This window comes from Tupaia chinensis, unplaced genomic scaffold, assembly GCF_000334495.1.
Source record: "Tupaia chinensis unplaced genomic scaffold, TupChi_1.0 Scaffold000255_1, whole genome shotgun sequence".
Taxonomy (NCBI): domain Eukaryota; kingdom Metazoa; phylum Chordata; class Mammalia; order Scandentia; family Tupaiidae; genus Tupaia; species Tupaia belangeri.
Window position 1 is genome coordinate 1176927 of NW_006159735.1, and position 21898 is coordinate 1198824.

Sequence of the window (21898 nt, forward strand, 5' to 3'; positions counted from 1 at the left end):
TTTTTTTAAAGTTTATTTTTGTGTAAAAATCTGTTGATGTCTATGTGTATTTTTTAAAGAAATATTTATTATTTTTAAAATTTTGCTATAGAGCACACTTGCACGCATGGGGGAGGGAGGAATGAGAAAGCAGGCCACCAGGTCTGGGACTTGAACCATAATTGGCCAAGTGGGAGTCTAGTGCCTTAACTACCATGCCACCTGCTTGCCCCCTATGCATAGTTTTTAGTAAAATGAGTTTTCCATGAACTTTAGGAAGACTCCTGTGTACTTTTTCGTTAAAGATACAGGCACAAACTAGCCGATCTGAACTTCCAAGGTGCTTCCATCTCAAATTTGCTAGACATCTCTTTTCTTTCTTTTTCAAAAAATTTTCCAGAGTGCATGTGCACTCACAGGAGAGAGACAGACAAAGGGAAACAGAGAAAAAGCACTGCCCATGGCGAATGATCACGCTATGATCAATTCTCCCCATTCCACCCTCTGTTTGGAATTTTGGGCCTGCATGTACATGTGCCTGGTGTGTTTTTCAAGCCAAGTCTGGGATTTGAGCCATGTGGGATCCAGTCATTTAAACCAGTCCACAGGCTGATCCTTCTTTCTATCTCTGTAAATAGTCATAGGGTCGGGAACCGGCAGTTAGCGTAATGGCTATGTCACTGGACTCCCACATAGTCAACCACGGTTCGCATCCCGGACCCTGTGGCTTAAAACTCACGCCGGGCGCGTGTGCATGTGTGCCCAGGATCCTGAGAGGAGAATGGAGGAGAAGCGACTGCGGCGTGACCATCCCCCCTGAGGGGTGATTTCTCACTTTCTGTCTGTCTGTCTCTGTCTGGCTGGCTGGCGAACACACACGCCCTATAGCGAAAACCTCTCCAAAAATAAAAATAAATAAATAAATAAAGTGTCATAGGGTCAAGCAATTTCTAGAGAGAGGGGTAGAAAGTACACCCTAACATGGCACAGTCACACTGCAATCCCTTCTCTATGCTGTTGGGATTTTGGGCATGTAAACATATGTATCTGGTATGTTTTTCAAGCCACCAAGGATGGGATTCATGCTGCAGTTGGCCATGTGGAATCCATATCCCTTAACCAATAAGCCACAGAGCCAACTCTTTTCTGTTTTTTCTTCTTTTAAGAGGTTTTTGCCTTAGGGTGTGTGTGCTCACTAGAGAGAGACTGAGAAAGTGAGAGGGAAAGTGAGAAATCATCCCGACAGCAATGCTGTAATCCCTTCTCCTTTATCCTCCTCCCAGGATCTTGGGCACACATGCACACGCACCTGGCACGATTTTCAAGCCACCAGGTCTGGGACTTGAACTGTGGTTGGCCATACGGAGTCTAGCAATTTAACTGCTTTGCCATCTGCTGGCCCCCTATTTTCTGTTTTTAAATACTGATTCACTTATTTCTTCTATGAGTCAGAAACAGAAAGAAAGTACACACCCTCAAGACAGGGTCTCCATGCATGATCCGCCCTCCACCTCAGCTAGCCCAGATCACAGGTATGCAAGGGAAACAGAGAAAGCTCCTCATGCCGAATAATCATGCTATGATCCCTTATAAAGGGAGGCCTGAAGATGTGAACCCAGAACCTTCCTACGTGGGTCCAGCACTGCAGTGTTGTGTTACTGCTGTACCACTGGCCACTCCCAATCTCTCTCTCTCTCTTTTAAGGTTTTTGCCATAGGGTATGTGTGCTTGCGGGAGAGATGGAGGGAGAGAAAGTGAGAAATCACCCCCTGGGGAGATGACCATGTCATAATCCCACCTCCTCCATTCTCCTCTTGGGATTAGACGTGCACACACACGTCTGGTGTGATTTTCAGGCTGCTGGGTCTGGGACTTGAACCACAGTCACCTGAGTCCAGCACTTTGATTACCATACCATTTGCTGGCCCAATATGTCTCTATCTTAACTTATAATCAGGCTGAATTTTAAAGCAACGAGTGTTGGGGCCAGCGGGTGGTTCAGTGGCAGTGTAGCTGGACCTACATGGGTTCAGATTTGCGTCGGGGGACTCTGTACACATCAGGTGTTTGTGCATGCCTATGATTTGGGTGGGCTGTGGCAGGTGGGGGATCACAGCATGAGGATGCTGTTGAAGGTGCTGGTATCTCACTCTGTCTCTCATGGAAGAAATAGATGGGTATATCTTTTTAAAAGGTCATCCCATAGCCTAGCAGTTAAAGGACCTGGATCCTACATGGTCGACCCTGGTTCGAATTCTGGCCCAGGTGGCTAGAAAAACACACTGGGCCTGTGTGTCCATGCATGCCCTAAATCCCAACAGGACAGAAAAATGGAAAAGGGACTGTGATGTGTCCCATGCCCCATGGGGAGTGATTTCTCCCTCTTCCCCCCTCTGCATTTCTCTGGGGAGTTCACCTTTCTCAAACAAAGTGGTGCACGTTTGCCATTAATGTCAACTAATTATATGTGATTAACAATGCTATCTGTCCTTTTACCTCCTTTGAGAATAAGGTCTCCTGGAACAGGTTTTAGTCCATATTCTTCTATCCTCTTGCTCACCATGTTATTCCACACATAGCTTTGATAGCTATGAATATACATTAAGCGATTATTTCTTGGTATCTGGAGGGAAAGAAAAAATAGGCAAGGAAAAAATATTCTGCATATAAAAAGTACCATATTTTCCAAGACATCTGGTTTAGTGGTGGACTGAGCATGAGAAACTCCTACTTAAAATCTCTCGTTGTTCTAATAACCGATAGAAATATGATTGGTACACAGTATTAAACACAGAACCCCTGAAACTAAGGGGTGTTAACAGGCATCAGCAGTTAACATGCTCTAGCCACACTGAGGCCATTCATGGAAATAAAGCAGATGCTGTGGAATTTATACTCTACATCAAAGACAGACTTCAAACTAAGAATTCATGTGTCAACTATAGAGCTAACAGGGCTTTCTCCTCCATGAACAAACGTGACTGACAAAGAGAGCACAGGCCCTCAAGACAATCATTTCGCTGTAAGAATCTTCTTCTTTTTTTTTTTTTTGCCACATCTAGGGAAAAGTAACTAAGACTTCGGTTTACGGGTTAAACGTGAACATATCCTGGGCTATACATACTCATATACTGGTACAGGCTACGCTTACCCAGATGGTACCCACTCTTGAACCACCGTGATGAAACACACTAACATGCAACTATGCAGACCGCTTCCTGGCCAACCCTCTGATGATGGAAAATGATAAAAGAAAAATGATACAATGGATTTGGCATTTCAAATACCAAGATGTTAAATTTAAATTAAATCCCCACTGGAGATCACATTTTCCACATGAATGCCTTTCTCATGCCCTCAATGCTAACAATAATGTCAACACTGCTCATATCCGCCCACTCATCACTATCCACGGCCTGAACATGGATTACTCAGGCAAAACCCCACTCAGAGATCACCAAGAGATACTATTTATTTTCTGCTTTTTCAAAATCTCAGCCTTTCAAGATAAAAATTTAAATACATTCATTAAGCCACCTTGAGCCATGGCCTGACTTCGCAAATCACACTCACTATGCCAAATGCAGAGACTATATTCTTCATTCCATATTTTGAAAGTCCTCGAAGCAGCTGCCCTTCCACACACCTTTTGACAGGTAGTTTTTTGAGGGCAGCGGCTGGGTCTTTGGTCTTCGCCCATTCTTCCCTGCATTTAACCAAATACCCCTTTTCAGCTGCAGGGAGAAAAAGCTACAATTAACAATTTATCCAAGGGACAAACTTTCTTAACTTAAAATAGAGAACACAAAATCAGAAAATGCTATTTGTGATGTAGGCACCATGAAGGGCTCCTACTCACCAAACAGCCATCAGAAAGTGAAATGGTGGGAAACCTACAAAGTTCACAGAACCACATGGTCCTGTCAACATGCTTCAATCCCTAGGCCCATATATATATATATACATATATATATTTTTTTTTTGAGAGGTTTTTGATATAGGGCACGTGTGCTCGCCAAAAGACAGAGACAGAGAGATAGAAAGCGAGAAATCACCCCCCAGGGTGGATGGCCACGCACCAATCCCTTCTCCGGATCTTGGGCATGCATGCACATGCGCCTGGCCTGAGTTTAAGTCACCAGGTCCAGGACTCGAACCGCAGTTGATTACATGGGAGTTCAGTGACATAGCCATTACGCTAACTGCTGGTTCCCCCCCACCCAGGCCTATATTAAAAATCCATTTACTGTTCATTATCATAGGTGATTCAATAGAAGACAAAAACTTTGTAATCCTTTCTTTTTTTTCCATTGTATTACTAAGATTAAAAAATTTTCCCTTAAAATTAGATAATTTTTCAGTTGACAAGTTGAGTAATCACCTAAAAGTGTGTATGACTATTTTGATTTCTTTTTAAAAAGAATTATTTTATTTAACTTCATTTATTTATTTACATTTGACCAGAGAAGGACAGAATGAGAGAGAGAGAGAAAGAGAGAGAGAGAGAAAGTGAGAAACCAAGCCACCAGGTCCAAGGTCCAGGACTTGAACCATGGTTGGCTATGTGGAAGTCCAGCATGACTCAAGCGTGGTTGGCCATGTAGGAGTCCAGCTCCCTTAACCATCATGCCACCTGTCAGGGCCTATTTTGATGACTTTAAACATTTTTGATAATTTGCAAAGTAGTTATTAAATCCATCTATTCAGTATGGTTTTAGAGATATTTTCTAAAAAGTTTCCTTAAGGAATTGTTTATTTAATTTTACTAGTTTTACTTTCTTTATTTAACTTAATTTATTTATCTTAATTTGACCAGAGAGGGGTAGAGTGAGACCAGAGAGAGAGAGAGAGCATGTGAGAAAGCAAGGCACCAGGTCCAGGACTCGAACTGCGGTTGGCCATGTGGAAGCATTAAGTGTCCTTAACCACCACGCTACCCGCAAGCCCCAGTATTATTTCTCTTAAAATCTGCTATGGGTGGGCCTGAAGGTGGCATGGCAGTTAAGAGCCCTGGACTCCCAAATGGCTGACCGCAATTCGAGTCCTGGACCTGGTAGCTTGCTCTCTCACTCCCAAATCTGTCTCTGCCCTGCAATGGTCAAATTAAAAATAAATAAAGTTAAGTAAATTAAAAAAAAAATGCTATAGGGTACATGCGCTCACCAGAGAGACAGAGAGAGAGAGAGACTGAGGGCAAGTGAGAAAGCAAGCCACCAGCTTCGGAATCTGAACCACAGTTGGCCATGTGGAAGTACAGTGCTCACCACTGACACCACCCGCTGGCACCATTCTGAAGTTTTTAGTGAACTCCTTATTTATTTTTAAAATTACTGATTTAATTTATTATTACAATTTTTAATCTGCTATAAGGCATGTGTGCCTAGGGGAGATTGGGGGACTAGAAAGCAAGCAGTCAGGTCCAGGACTCAAACTGTGGTCAACCATGTGGTAGTCCAGCACCTTAACTACCATGCTCCCTGCTGGTCCCTTAGTGAACTCTTTTTTTTAAAAAACAACAACAACAACAAAAAAAAACAGAATTATTTTATTTAATTTTATTCACTGTCATTATTTAATTTAATTTAGTGTTTTTGAAGTTGACCAGAGAGACAGAGAGAGAAAAGGAAAGTAAGAAAGCTGCCAGGTCCAGGACTCTAACTGCGGTCAGCTGTGTGGGAGTCTAGCTGCCTTAACTACATGTCACCTGCTGGCCCCCTTAGTGAATGCTTTAAACTAAAAATCTTCCATTTTATCAAGTTTGTATTCCATTACACTCTGCTTTAACAAATAACCACAAGTATGGGCCAGCAGGTTGCATGGTGGTTAAGGTGCTGGATTCTACATGGCAGACCATACTTTGAGTCTCAGACCTGGAGTCTTGCTTTCTAATTTTCTCTCTCTGGCCAAATTAAAATAATAACAACAATAAACAAAATTAAATAAATAATTCTTAAAAAAATAAACAAGTGAAATCAGTTTCTTCTACATTTATTTACAATTTTTTTTTGAGAGATATATTTTTGCTATAGGGCATGAATGCTTGCCAGAAAGACAGAGACAGAAAGACAGAAAGTGAGAAACCACTGCCCAGAGGTAGGATGGCCACACAGCAATCCCTTCTCCTCCACTCTCCTTTTGGGTACCCATACACAAGTGCCTGGCGTGAGTTTTAGGCCACCAGGTCCAGAACTTGAACTGCAGTTGACTACAGGTCCAGTGACATAACCATTATGCCATCTGCTGGTCCCTCATTTATAAATTAATAAATCAGATAAGCTACAGAACTAAAACCAGGATATAAATGATAAATCATATATGTACATATAAAACTGAAACTAAAGAAATAAACTGCACTTTCTATTTTTTTTTAAAGGGAATTTTTTGCCATAGGGCATATGCACTTGACAGAAAGACAGTGAGAAAGAAAGTGAAAAATCACGCCCCCCCACCCAGGGAATGGCCACACCGCAAACCCTTTTTTCCATTCTCTTCTCAGGATTTTGGAAAAGCGCACACACACACACACACACACACACACACACACACACACCTCGCGTGTGAGTTATCACACCGCGCTGTGACAGTTTTAAGTCACCGGTCTGGGACTCAAACTATGGTCAACTATGTGGGAGTTCAGCACTGTCAATTTTAATTAAAAAAAACAAACAAACAAACAAAAAACAAAAGAAATTGTGAATTAGTTACCCTAATTTGCATACACTTTTTTGTTTTTTAATAAAGATTTTTCCTATAGGGCCTGTGCACTTGCTGGAGAGAGACAGTGAGAGAAAGTGAGAAATCATCCCTTATGGGGGATGGCCAAGCTGTAATCCCTTCCTTTCCATTCTCCTTTTGGGATTTTGGTATACATGTCCATGCACTGCTGTGAGTTTCAAGCTGCTGGGTCCAGGACTTGAACAATGATCTGCCATTTGGGAGGAGTCCAGCACCTTAACCACCATGTCACCTGGTGGTCTCTACACAGACATTTTTTTCAAAGCAATTTTGTGAATACTTTAGCATACATTCTATTTTATTTTCTTAACATGAATCTTATTCTCACCTCCAGAGCGGGGTTTCAATATTAGGTCCATGACTTCTGTCCACGAATTTTGTAGTATAGCCCTAGAATGAAACAGTATTTATTATGCTTAATTTTGCATTATGAGTAACTTGATACGCTCAAATCTTTGAAGAGTCAACAAATCATACTGACTTTATGTTACACACAATTCAAAGGATATATATTTCACATGTAAATGTCAAAAGAACTTTTTGAAAAAGAAAAAGAATAAAACAAAGAACATAATGCTTACCTAGCTTACCTATAGTATTTAGTATCATATCAGTTTTGAGCTTTCTGTGGGAGTTGTGTGTGTGTGTGTGTGTGTGTTGTTTCAGACAGGGTCTCAGTGTGTTGCGATCCGCCTGCTTCACCCTCTGGAGTAGCTGGGACTCCAGGTCCATGCCACCATGCCCTGTTCTTCCACAGTCTTGCTGTCACCCACAGTTGTGAGCTCGTGATCCTCCTGCTTCAGCCTCCTAGGTAGCTGGGGCTGAGGCGCACACACTAAATACATTTACACTACTGTGCAACATCACCATCATCATTTTCACAACGTTTTAGTCTTCCTAAACTGAAACTCGATACCATTAAATGCTAACTTCCCATTCACCTCTCTCCCCCATCCCTGGAAATCATATTCAACTTTCTATCTGTGACTTTATTCTAGGAACCGCATACAAGAGGAATCAAACAGAATTTGTCCTTTTGTGACTGGCTTACTTTGGGTTCCCTGGCTGTCTTGCCAAATTATTATACATTTATAGGTTGACACAGTCCCCCTTAAATATTGTCCTACAACACAATTCAGCATCTTTAGTATCTTAACAATGTCCTCTGGCTATGAGCAAGGTTGAAAACATTACTGGGCTATTAGAAAAGTCATGACTTATTTTTGATTTTCTATGCAAAAATGCATCATGATTTTTCCAATAACCCAGTGCTTCTATGGGTAGCAAGTGGTGTGGTGGTTAAGGCGCTCAATTCCCGTGTGACCAACTGTGGTTCAAGCCCTGGACCTGGCGGCCTAAAAATCATACAGGGCATTAAATGCAAGCATGTCTCAAATCCCAAGAGGATAAGGGATTGTAGCATGGCCACCCCTCCAGGGGATGATTTCTCACTTTCCCACTGTTTCTCCCTGGTGAGTGCACACACTCTGTTAAAAAAAAAAAAAAAAAAAAAGGTATTATTTTTTCAATATCCTTAGTTAAGATTGCTATCTTGCTGGAAACAATTTCTCCTCTGCTTAGTGTGCTTTAATTTCAGAGTGTTACCTTCTATTTACTGAGCATGAACTATATTCTAGGCACAGAAATAAGTTTGCGCATCCATCATCTCACTTTGCGTTTGCCGCCCTGTCAGGTGGTATTATCACCTCCATTTTACAGATGAGCAATCTGAGGCTAAGCACTCAGGTCTGACTTCACTGTCTGAGCTTTAACCTTTACAGCGCTGCCCCAAAGAGAAAGAAGAAACATTACATAGCAGATTTATCATTTTGTGTTTTGAAAATCACGTGAGTAAATGCAACTGCATGCAGTCGGATGCTGGAGCAAGGAACTGCAAGTCAAGAAGATGGTTCCCAGGACCACAGCTAACCGCTTAGTGAGCTCAGGCAGACCTCCCTAGGCCCGAGCTCCACCCTTGCTAATTGGGAGGGTCTGAACAAGGAAGAACGTGAACTCTTGGTCACCTCTAACTCGTAGCTATCCTAGTTCCAATCTCACATGAATCATTTCTTTACATGACATAGTCTGCTGGGCAGCAGGCTTCCCTAAGCAGGTTTCTGAACAAAAGTATTTATTGTTGAGATTTCCTACCCCAACTTACCCTGGAGGGCTTCCTTCTATGTAGAAATGAATTGGAGCTTTTAGATTCTACATCACTAGTTGTAACCTCTACCACTTTACAGGGTGGCGGAAGGGCAGAGCAAAGCTAAGTAAACCAGGAATCACTTGTTAACAGAGGTCAGCACTACATCCTCCCCGTCTGACTACTCTGGGCCTGAGTTACCCAACTGTTTGCTGTTGGGTCAATTATTGAGCCAAGATTTATCTGTTAAAGAAAATAAAAAATAAAACCTCTGGAATGGGCTATCAAGGGCACGAGAAACAGGTCATATCCTTTTGAACACTTTTTTTTTAACCTTGTACATTCTTTATCTTAAAATAGAACAAAAATTAAAAGGCAGCTGTGGATTTGCAAGGCTGAGACAAAGTGGTGCATTTGCCCCCAAAATGAGGTAAAATAGAAATAATTACAATCACCAGCAATACAAAACCTTGTTTCTTCTTAGTAAGAGAGTTCTTTTTTTGGGGGGGAGGGGCAGAATATAGGGTGTGTGCATTTGCTGGAGAGAGCGCAAGAAAATGAGAAGTCACCCCAAGGGGGGGTGGCCATGCCACAATTCTTTTCCTCCAGTCTCTTCTTGGGATTATGAGCACCTGCATACATGTGTCTGGAGGAGACTGGAGGAAAAAGGACTGTGGCGTAGCTGTTCCCCCTGGCAGGGAGGTGATTGTTTGCTTTCTGTCTCTCCTGCGAGTGCACATGCCCTATATTAAAAAAAAAAAAAAAAAGAAAAAAGAAACAGAAAAAAGAAATAACATACAAACCTTCCGACTTGATACGTAGGGACAGCTGTCGTTCCAAATCTTTGCATTCCATAGTAGTTAATAAATCCGATCTCCTTGAGAGAGTTCATAGCTTGTTGTACTTGGTCATCAGTTCCTGTTATATTTCTGCAGAGACCCAAATTATCCAAAGAAAAAACATATAGTCAAACCTCTACAGGGACATGAATCTATTCAACGATGGCCTGGCTTCCTCATCTCTCTCTTCCTCTCCTGCAGCTGTCTCTCTATTGCCTCAGAGTTCTTTGGGTTTTCAATTTTCATTGTGGTAAAATACATAGAAGATTATAAATTTAGCACATAAGCCAATTTCAAGTGTGCAATTTGGTGGCATTAAGTACATTCACAATGCTATATAATCGTCACTATTATCTACTCCTAAAAACAAACTGTACCCAGCAGACTCTAGCTCCCCATTCCCACCCACAGCCAGTGTGACCTCTCCTCTCCCTTCTGCACCTTGAAATGTCTATTCTAGCTACCTCATGCAAGCAGAATCGTGGGCCCTTTGTCCCGTAACATGGCATTCGAAGGAGACGGTGTCTTTCTAAAGGCTGTGCCAAGCTATTCGAGTCAGAACAACCACGATATAAGCGTTTGCTGTCCCAGTCCTCCGAGGCCACGCTTTTCCCTTGCTGCGACCCCTCTTGACCCAGTGAACCAAGACCTTATACACACTTGTCATGGACAGATGCAAGGTGACCTGCAAGGCCCTCTCTGGTCTGTATTCCTATCTGCAGTTCTTACCTGAGAACAACAGTGAAATGATTTCCTTGGAGCTCACCCAGCTTCAGAGGGCTTTTCTGATAGCTGAAATTCCCCAGCTTGAAGTTCATCAAGCACTTATTCAGGTGTGCGAGTCTCTGTGCAGTTATTCTTTGAGGAAAAAATTACAAAGCAACAGAAAGAAGATCATGAGATGCTGTCTGACGGCAACACAGGACACTCGCGGCAGAACACAAGAACACACTGCAGGTGCAGTCACTGGAGAAGAGAGGTGGGGTGAGCAGGCTGCCCCACTAACTGCTCTTCAGTGTAACAGCACCTGCTCCCATTGGCATGATGTAACTTGAGCCGTATTTTGTACACTTAAAGCCTCTTGTTATTTACATATTGGCGAGTAATAGAACAGTATCATCTGAAAGAGAGTGAGAGGAGAGGGAGAAAGCACCGCCAATGCAGTATGGTCTCCATACAATCCATTTTCTTCCACTTCTCTACCCCGTGTGGATTTAGAGATGGCACTCATACAGCCCAGCATATTTTTCAAGCTGCCAGGGCTGGGATTCACACTGCAGTAGGACATGTTATATCCAGCTCTCTTAACCAACAGACAACAGGGCTGCCCCCCCAACCCTTTTCTTTACTTTAAAAATTTTATTCCTGGGACCAGTGGTTGGCATAATTGCTATGTTTCCTGACTCCCATGTAGCCGACCATGGTTCGGGTCCCGGACCCACACACGCATATATGTGTGTGTGTGTGCCCAAGATCCCGAGAGGAGAATGGAGAAGGGAATGCGGCGTGGCCATTCCCCCCTGGGGGGTGATTCCTCACTTTCTGTCTGTCTCTGTCTTTCTGGTGTGTGCATGCTCCCTATAGCAAAAACCTTTGAAAACATTTTTTTTTTTATTCCTTTATTCCTTTCTTGAGACTGAGAGAGAGAAAGAGAGAGAAGTACTCTCAACAGTCTCATGGCACAACCCTCCCCTGCACCCACGAGCACAGGAACACACACAGGTGTGTACAGGTTTCCTTGGAGCCAAACCTTGCCTCCCAAGTGGTGGCACGACCAGTGTGCCACTGTGGCTAGGCCTTAACTGCTACATTTCTTTTTAAAAAATTTTTTTTAAATTTTATTTGTTTATTTTAATTTGACCAGAGAGAAGGAGAGAGAAAATCAGAAAGCAAGCCACTAGGTCTAGGACTTGAACTGCTGTCAGCCACGAGGAAGCCTAGGACCCTTAAGCACCATGCCACCCGCTGGGCTCTCAGCTGCTATATTTCTATAGTATGCTTTAATACTAACTAGGGCTAATCTTTAGTTATTAGTACATTTTTAAGAATTTTTATGACTTGTTTTGCATCTTAAGTCTTCTATACTATCTTTACGATCATCTTGATTACCTAAAAACAATTATTCCAGCACTTTCAGGAGTATCCATATTAGTTTATCATTTGTTCAGTAAGAAAAGACACATTTCTGTGTGTCTAAGAGGTTATATTGTTCATTTATTCAAATATTTTACATCTCTCAGTAAATCAAAGTTGTTTTTTTTTTTTTTTTTTTGGGCTACAGAGTGTATGCGCTGGTCTGAGAGACAGAAAGAAGAGTGAGAAATCACACATCTGGGAACAGCCATGCCACAATCCCTTCTCCTCCAGTCTCCTCTGAGATTTTGGGCATGCATGCACAAGTGCTTCACATGTCTGTCAAGCTACCAGGTGTCCAGGACTCAAATACGCAGTTAGCCATGCTTTAATCACCGTGCCACTGGCTGGCCCCTTCATTTACAACTTTTAATTAACTCCTTGGGTAAATACAATCAGATCATCTCTGCAATTTGGTCACTTTCTAATTTTTATACCTCCTAGTTCTTTGTTTGCTTGCATATTCTAGTATCCCCAGAACTATAGATGACAGTGGGTCATCTTTACCTTAATCTTGGCTCTAAATGAAATGTCTCTAGTATCTCACTGTTAAGATACACTGGTGGGCAAGCTCATGGTGTGGTAGTTAGGAGGCTGGATCCCAAATGGCCAACTATATGGTCTGAAGCCCAGACCTGGTGGCTTGAGAAACATGTCAGGTGTGTGTATGTGCGTGTTCAAAACCCTAAAAGGAGAGAGAAATAGAGGAGGAGTGCTGGAGAGCAGGAGAAGAAGAAGGAAGAAAAGGGGGAGGAAGAAGTAGTAGAAGGAAGAAGGAAGGAGGAGGAGGAGGGAGGAAGGAGAAAGAATAAGAGGAAGAAGAGGAGGAGGAGGAAGAAGGGCTTTTCATTTAGATTTACATATTTTGTCATGCTAAATTAGTGTTTATATATCTCTACCTAGTAAAGAGGATTTTTTCCTAATTAGCAGTAATCCGATACAGTAAAAAATAATCCATCAAATTAGATTTTTAAAATTTATTTTTGAGATTTCTTTTTGATTGCCAGAGAGAACCTCACAATGGGACATGGTCATGTTGTAATCCTATTCTCCCATTTCTTCACCCCATCAGAATTTTGGAAATATGCAAACACACACACCTGCCTAATATGTTTGTTGTTTCTTTTTTTTTTTTTTGAGAGGTTTTATTTCTGCTATAGGATGTGTGCACTTGCCAGAGACAGACAGAGAGACAGAAAGCGAGAAATCACCCCCCAGGGGGATGGCCATGTTGCAATCCCTTCTCCTCTCGGGATCTTGGGCACGCACGCACATGTGCCCAGTGAGTTTAAGCCACCAGGTCCGGGACTCGAACCGCAGTCGACTACATGGGAGTCCAGCGACATAGCTGGTATGCCAACTACTGGTCCCGTGTTTTTCAAGCCACCAGAGCTGGAATTTGAATCACGGATGGCCATTTGGGTTCTGACTCCCAATGCACTGTTTACCACTGTGCCTAAGAAAAGTGGTTTAAACTCTTGACAAACTCAAATTCCTTTGAAAAGACATCTACTCCGAGAACCCAAAGAATATAAAGGATGTGTGTGCTCCACTCTGAAGAATACATGTCCCTTGTTACTTCCCTGTCATTTGTAGGATCAGGCCTTGAGCTCACTCCTGCCATCAGGAGCCATTTTCTGACTTTTCCCTGGGAGTAAGGTCTAGAGGTGGATCTCAAGCACTGGGTCGGCAGGAAAGGCTGAGTTCTACTTCAGAGCAGCCAACCATGGACTCAGCCCCAGAGCGCAGTGTGCCCCTGGCCTGCAGGCCTCTCAAGTCCCAACACTACATGAAAAGAAAAAGTGAAAATTTTATCCTACCTACTAATTACAAATATATTGTGACTGAGTTAAATAAACTATTTCAAATTCAACTATGAGACACCAGCTTGCCATCTGATCCCATAAAGTTCTTTTTATGATAAAAATTTCCCCACAGGGAGCCAGTATGGTGGTTAAGGTGTTAAGACTCCTACATGGCTGACTGCAGTTCAAGTCCTAGGCCTGAGAGCTTGCTTTCTCATGTTCCCTCTTTCTTCATCTCTGGAGAGTACATGTGCCCTATAGCAAATTAATAATGATAATAACAATAATAAATAAAATGAAACAATTCTACTTAATTTTCTGTATTTTTGAGAGATTTTTTGCTATAGGGTGTGTGAGCTTGCTGGAAAGAGAGACAGACAGAAAGCGAGAAATCACCCCTCAGGGGGATGGCAATGCTGCAATCCCGTCTCCATTCTCCTTTTGTAATTTTGGGCATGTACACCACATACACACACATACACACACACACACACACACACACACACACACACACACACAGTGTGAATTTTAACCTGCTGGGTCCAGGACTCAAACTACAGTCAACCACATGGGAGTCCAGTGACATGACCACTATACCATCTGCTGGTCCCCAAATTAAATAATTATTAAAAATTTCCCCACATTTCCTGAAGATACTCAATGTCTAGGTGCCTATTTGTTTCCTCATTCAGTTTGTGCAGGAGCAGCCTCCAGTTTCTTGAGGGAAAAAATAATCCATGGCTCACTAATTACTATAAAGTATTGGAGGGTAGCCGGAGAAGTGGCGAATTGGACAAAGTTTGCACTCCATTACCCTTGTGCTCTGTCCAAGTGCAGGGCCAAGCGCAGCCCAGGACACAGTTCAGACAGGGAAAACAGGTGTAGCCTATGCCTGGCCGAGAAAAAGGGCACCAGCTTCTTCAGCTCAGATGTATGAGACAATGGGAGAATCCAAGGGTATTAATTAACCCAGGACTCACACCTTAAAGAACTCAGAAGTCAGTGACTCAGTATAAACAGAGTGAGGAAGAGGAGCAGGGCACTCCCCTTTAGTCAGTAACCACAACAGGAGGAACTGCAGAATAACTCAAAGTCAGGAGCAGAAAGGAATCCAATAGGCAACTTGGCTGATCTGGAAAGAATTTTCTGGGAATGGCTCCTTGACAATGCCATGGAAGCCTGGCAGCATTGTTTTTTGTTTTTAAAGTTGAGATCAAATTAATGCCATATAAAAGTCACCATTTTAACTATTATGTAACACACGTCTTGGTTTTAGTCCATTCACAGAGGTGTACAACCATTACCGCTACTTAACATCGAAACACTTCCACGACCCCAAAAAGAAACCCTACACCTATTAAGGAGTCATTCTCCCTCCCATTTGTTAATTTGCCAGAGAGTGCACTTGCTGGCCAGAGAGATAGACGAGAGAGAGGGAGGAAGTGACCCTCAGTAGAACGAGGTCATACCACAATCCCTTTTCCTCCATCTCCACCCTGTCGAGACCCAGGGTATACATGAATTATACTCAGTGTGTTTTTCAAGACACAGGGGCTGGCCTTGAACCATGCGGTTAGGCATGTTCGCTTTGGCTCCCTTAACTACCAGGTCATGGAGCTGGCTCAAAGCAGTCATTTCTAGTCTTCCTCCCTACATCCCTGGGAAACCACTAACCTACTTTCCGTATCTAGAGATTGACCAATATAGAATGTCCAAACTTGATATGTCCAAATCATTCTATGATTCTACTAATAAAATCATATACTTGACTCTATTTATACAATCATACAATATGTAACCTTTTAAAAAATAAGTATTTCATTTTATTATCATTTTAAAATTTCAAGAGAGAGAGGAAGAGAGAAAGAAAGCTACCTGGTCTGTGACTTGAACCATAGTTGGCCATGTGGGAGTCTAGTGCCTTAACAACCTGGCCTGTGACCAGCAGTTGGTGTAATGGCTGTGTTGCTGGACTCCCATGCAGTTGAGTGTGGCTCGAGTCCCAGACTTGGTGGCTTAAACTCATGCCCGGTGTGTGCGTGTGCCTGCATGCCCAAGATCCTGAGAGGAGAATAAAGGAGAAGGGACTATGGTGTGACCATCCTCCCTGGGGGGTGATTTCTTGCTTTCTCTCTCTCTGTCTTTCCGGTGAGCACACATGCCCTATAGCAAAAACCTCCCCCCAAAAAAATTTCTTCCACGAATGTGAGATCACTTACATACACCTCCAACAGAGCCATCCACCTCGAGCTTCAGCCTGTCCCAGATCACAGGCACGTGTATCTTACTGTACTCAGTGAAGTCTTTGGACGTCACCTGGGAACCTTCCCACATGGGTCAGCCTCACAGAGACCATGTTCGAACGATGTGCCACAGTGTGGTCCCAGTATGTGGCCTTTAGTGCTTGATTTTTTTCACTTAAAGTTTTTTTTTTTTTTTTTTTTTTTTTTAAGAAAGAGATTTTTCTATAGGGCATGTGTGCCAATGAAGAGACAGGCTGAAAGCAAGAAATTGCCCCCTGGCGGGGGGATGGCCAGGCTGCAATCCCTTGTCCTCCGTTATCCTCCTGGGATTTTTGGGCATACATGCACATGGTGTGAGTTTTAAGCCGCCAGGTCTGGGACTCCAAACTGTGGTAGACTATGTGGGAGTCTAGTGACATAACCATTACTCCCAATTAGTTGAAGATATTAAAGGCTTATGCATTCTGCAGTACGAATCAGCCTTTCATTTATTTTAATTGCTGAAAAACATTCTACCACCTATTCTTTTTAAAGAGAGATTTCTGCTATAGGGGACATGTGCTCGCTGGAGAGACAGAGACAGACGAAGAGACAGAGTGGGAAATCACCACCCAGAGGGATGGCCATGCCATAATCTCTTTGCTTCCATCTTCCTCTTGGGGTCTTGGGCACGCATGCACACGTGCCTGGTGTGAGGTTTAAGCAACCGGGTCCAGACCTTGAACCATGGTTGAACACATGGGAGTCCAGCAACATAACCATTACGCCATCTGCTGGTCCCTCTACCACCTATTCTTAAATATGCAACAAATAGCTATTTGCAAATCCTATTGCACAGCAAAAAGCAAGAGCCTATGTTTGGTTCTTACTGGTGTAGTGCTCCCTGAGAACAAACAGAATAGAGCTGACGACGTCTTTATGACACGGTTGAATTTTAATTTTGATGATCCCAGATTAAGCCCATTGGTTGTAAATTCATAGGCAGTTTAGAGAATAACTTGGGGATCTGGAAAACTCACTTTTAAATATCAGGAGGCAACCTAAGCAACGTAACAAAGGGCCTTTATTTAAAAAGCCCTGGAAATACTGGCCAAACTCAGAGAGGAGGCTGGCAAGAACAGGCAGGAAAAGAAACAAATCAGTCTAAATGAGACTGTTCCTGCTTGAGATCCTGTTAAAATTATTAGGTGGGTTAGGGTTACACGAAGCTGAAAAGAAATGCTTATCCCCAGGACTGATCAATTCAGCAATAATTAAAATCCTTGTGTGGCAGAGTTGGTTTATCCTGTTCAACAGTTCTCACGGGAAAGGCCAATCTGCCTGGCCCCACACATCCATTAAGCAAACCCAGGGTGCCGCCTGTATCCGTGAGATAAGTGCCGTGTGCTTTCGGAAGGCCAACGTTTAGGTGTCTAACGCAGTTCCTTACTAAGTAAACAGGAAAATGATCAAGGTGGCAGAAGTCTGCGAGTATTGAGCAGAGTCCTCATCGAGTATGACACCTGCTGGCAGACCCAAGAAGAGAAGAAGTATCTTCAGTCTTTGAAGATTTTACAGCATAAAATAAAATCAGATGGCATTTTTTTGAACCTCAAATTAGCAAATTACTTTTTAAAATTATAACACTGTAGGGGGGGATTCTGGGGAAGTAGAATAAAGGTGGTAAACTGTCACTGCCTCTCTGCAGGGCAATTAGGCTTTTCCATTAGAGGGCCGGGCCCATAGCCTAGTGTTAAGGAACACAGATCCCACAAGGCTGGCCAAGGACAAATCCCAGCCCCAGCAGCTGGAGAAACACACCAGGTATGGGTGAGTGTATGGCCAAAACCCCAATAGCCTGAAGGATGGAGAGGGATTTTGGTGTGATCCCCTCCCCCTGGCATTAGGACAGTACTTTCTTCCTCTCCCTCTCTGGTGAGTGCATGCGCTCTCTGGTAATTAAAAAAGAAAAGAAAACAAAACAAAAACAAAACCCAGGAGAATACTCAGTCGGAAAAACACTGCATTGTACATCAATGTTTATTGCAGCACTATTCACAATCACTAAGACATGGAACCAACCCAAATGTCCACAAACAGATGAATGAATGGAAAAAAGTGTGGCACATATACTCTATGGAATACTATTTAGGAAGGAAGGAAGTTAAATGAAATAACTCTTAAAAAAAAAAGGAAACACACCAGGCACATGTGAGTATATGCCAAAAATCCTGGAAGGAGAGAGAAACTGAGAAGAGATTGTGGGGTGACCATGCACCATGGGGGTGCTTTCTCACTTTACCTTTCTGGCTCTCTGTGGCTCTCTCCAGGGAGCATATGCACTTTAAGGTAAAAATTTAAAAAAGAAAGGAAGGAGGAGGAAATACATGAAGAGATGACGCTTTTCCTGGTTTCTTCTCTCTCTGTGTGACACAATGTGGAGGCATCTGCTCAGAGTGAAGGGGCAGGACTACCTAAAGGAACTCAAAAGAGGTGGGAAGATTTGGAATAGCCTCTGTGTATAGTGAGCCAACTGAATCGTGGGAACTCCAAAGAAGGGGGGAAGGCAGTGGTCTGGGGACTTAGGCTTTCCCATAGTCTGTGGATCTTGGACACAGAAAGGTCTTGCCTTCTCTTTGGTATCTAAAATATTGATTCCTATGATTTCAGGCTCGCTCTGGAAGTTCATCCACCAAAATGTAAACATAAGTTTGTTTTTTGTCTTTTTAATTGCCAAGGGTACATGCACTCACGAGAGAGAAGGGAAAACAGAAAAATGTCCCTGATGGAGCATGGTCATGCCCCAATCCCTTCTCCATTTCTCCATCTTATTGGGATTTGGGGCACACATGCACACACTCCTGACTTCTATTTTTTTTTTTTTAAAGAATTATTTTATTAAACCTTTTATTTATTTATTTTTAATTTGACCAGAGAGAGCGAGCAAGTAAGAAAGCAAGCTGCCAGGTCAGGGACTCGCACTGCAGTTGGCCACGTGGGAGTCTGGCACCCTAAACCACCACGCCACCTGCCAGACCCCCTGGTATGCTTTTCAAGTTACTGGGGCCAGGTTTCTGACCACACTTGGCCATGTGGTATCCTGACTCCTTTAACCAGTAGCCCACAGAACTGGCTTTTTTTTTTTTTTTAAAGAATTATTTTATTTGGGACCATCGGTTGGTGTAATGGCTGTTGCTAGACTCCCACATAGTCAAGTGTGGTTTGAGTCCCAGACCTGGGGGCTTAAACTCACGCCGGGTGCACGTGCATGCGTGCCTAAGATCCCAAGAGAAGAATGGAGGAAAAGGGATTACAGCGTGGCCATCTCCCCGGGGGGTGATTTCTCACTTTCTGTCTCTGTCTCTCTCTATCTTTCTGGTGAGCGCACACGCCCTATAGCAAAAAACCTTTCCAAAAAATGAAACAATACACAAGCTAAAAAAGTAAGTGATGCCCCATAACTCTCCCCCCATTAAAGAGCATGTGTATATATGTATGTTTTTAAATTTTATTTTCTTTCCTTTGAGAGTGCATACATGTAAATGCATGTGAGACAGACAAAGATACAAAAATAGATGGGGTTTTGTCACATGATCTCCTTCCCTCAGCTCCCTAGTCAGTCAGGATCTTGGGTGCACGTGTGCTAGCCCTGATTCACTCTGAGTTGGAGTCTGAACCCAGAGTTAATCATGTGGCTTCCTGCAGTGCAGAGCAGCACGCTACTACCTGTGCCATGGTGGTTGGGCCAGGATATATATTTAAACACAGACAGCAAACATAAATGACTTTTTTTTTTAAAAGAGGTTTTGCTATAGGGTGCGTGTATTCGCCAGAAAGAAACAGAAAGACAGAAAGCGAGAAATCACCCGCCAGGGAGGATGGCCATGCTGCAATCCCTTCTCCTCCATTCTCCTCTCAGGATCTTGGACACGCACACACACGCGACCAGCCTGAGTTTAAGCCACCAGGTCTGGGATTCAAACCGCAGTTGACTACATGGGAGTCCAACGACATAGCCATTATGGTAACTGCTGGTCCCAAATGCCTTTATTTTTATTTACTTCTTTCATAGCAGTGGGGAGGCTCCTTGAGAGGCTCTATGACCTCCCCCCTGAGCTTCCCCGACAGCAAGAACCATGGGTGACTCTAATTGTGTTCAGGTTGACCCAGGCCTCAAACCTGGGCCTCTCACGTGGCTCATGTATTGTGCAGCACTGCCCTATCGTCTGTGCCACTGAAGCTGGGTCCATCTGCATTTATTTATTTACTTTTAGATTTTTGCCATAGGGTACGTGCACTCACTGGAGGCAGACAGAGAGGGAAAGTGAGAAATCACCCTTCCCCCGAGGGGATGGCCACACTGCAATCCCTTAGCTTTCATTCCCGCTCAGGACTTTACATGTGCACACACATGCATTGGACATATTTTCTAAGCCACGAGGTCTGGGACTTGAACCATGGAGTCAGCCATGTGGGATCCTGCACCTTAGCCCTCACACTACCTGCTAGCCTCGAGGCCCACCTTTATTTGTAACTTCAGTGTAAGTGACACAAAGTAAATGGCACATATTTAAAATGTACGAGTTTTGACATGAGTTTTGTATGAGGCTGTAAAACCATCACCACCTTCAAGATAACGAATGTATCATCCTGTATGTTTTCTCCTATTATTTCTCCTTCTCACCATTCCTTACCCCAGGCTGTGCAGTAAAGTGAAACCTAAGTCTGTCTGACTCCACAGCTGTTGAATTCATCCTCTCCCTCTTACTCCTGTACTGTGACCAACCAGGTTCTGGCCCTGATTCTCCCTCCCCAGAGCATGGCAACGGTTCAGATCTCATCTCATCCATCTGCTCCACCTACCTCCCTAATGCAGGCTGTCTCATGCGTCCCCTGTCTAGATGATGGATAAGTCCAAGATCCTCAACAAGATCTGGATCCCACCGACCCCTCCAGCCTTATTTCTTATTATTCCTCCATAACACGTAAGTATTTGCCAGATACGAAGTGTACTAGTCTCCTTAATTTCTTTCCAACATTTGCACCTAAGTTGTTTTCTTGGTTTGGAACAAACAACCTAGAACCTCCCCGACCGCATGAAACACCTATTTGTCCGTCCAGAATGAAGCCCAGTCGTTCTCAGCCAAGGGTGACTGTGCGGGGCAGGATCTCTGGGGTATGCAACACATCTGGAGACACTGTTTGATAACACAACTGAGAGAGGAGGGGAGCTGCCACTGTCATAGATGCACAGAGACCAGGGACACCATGGGAGATCCTGCAATGCACAGGACAGTCTCCACGAGGATTTTTTCAGCTCCAAAAGTCACTAGTGCAGAGGCCGAGAAGCCCTAACCTAAAAGAAAACTCAAGTATCCCTGGAGTTGCTCTGTGGCTCAGTGGTACACTGCTCAAGAGAAGCTGGACCCTACATGACGACCACAGCTTGATTCCTGGACCTCATCAGACACGAAAGGGTGTCTAAGACGTGAAAGGCTGGAGGACTGGGGAGAGGAGACTGTGGCATGACCAGACCCCGTGGAGGTGCTCCCCTCTCTCACATGTGCATGCACACGCTCTATAATTAAATAAACGAACAAAACCCTCAAGCACCTAGTTTTCTGAGGCAGCTTTCCCTGCTGCCGTGCACACTGAGTCCCATGCTTGTCGTCAGCCCTATCCATCCTACTACCCAGAGTACAGCTGTTTCATTATTTATCCCACTGGGAGGCAAGGGCTGATTTACGCGCCCACCTGCCCCATGACGTTACAACCACTTCGTAAGCAGAAACCACCTTTCTCATCTTTGTACCTTTGGTGTGTAAGAAAAGAGATCATTCACCATTTTGTAACTGACTTTTAAATAACATACTCTGATGTTCAATATGAAAGCTCTGTCGGGACCAGTGGTTGGTGTAATGGCTATGCCGCTGGACTCCCATGTAGTCGACCATGGTTCACGCCCCAGGCCCGGTGGCTTAAAACTCAACACTGGGCACGTGTGCGTGCGTGCCCAAGATCCCGAGAGGAGAATGGAGGAGA

At 43.5% G+C, this 21898-nt stretch overlaps 1 protein-coding gene across 1 annotated transcript in view; it reads right to left on the minus strand.

Moving 5' to 3' along the window:
- PUS7 (pseudouridine synthase 7) overlaps positions 1 to 21898 on the minus strand; it is a gene marked incomplete at its 5' end in the record, with an annotated part of 72082 nt that overhangs the window by 14211 nt on the left and 35973 nt on the right. Inside the window, 5 exon segments of the mRNA XM_006149162.3 lie at positions 2476 to 2602; positions 3553 to 3713; positions 7043 to 7104; positions 9661 to 9786; positions 10426 to 10554. Coding sequence (XP_006149224.2) covers positions 2476 to 2602; positions 3553 to 3713; positions 7043 to 7104; positions 9661 to 9786; positions 10426 to 10554 — 605 coding nt within the window.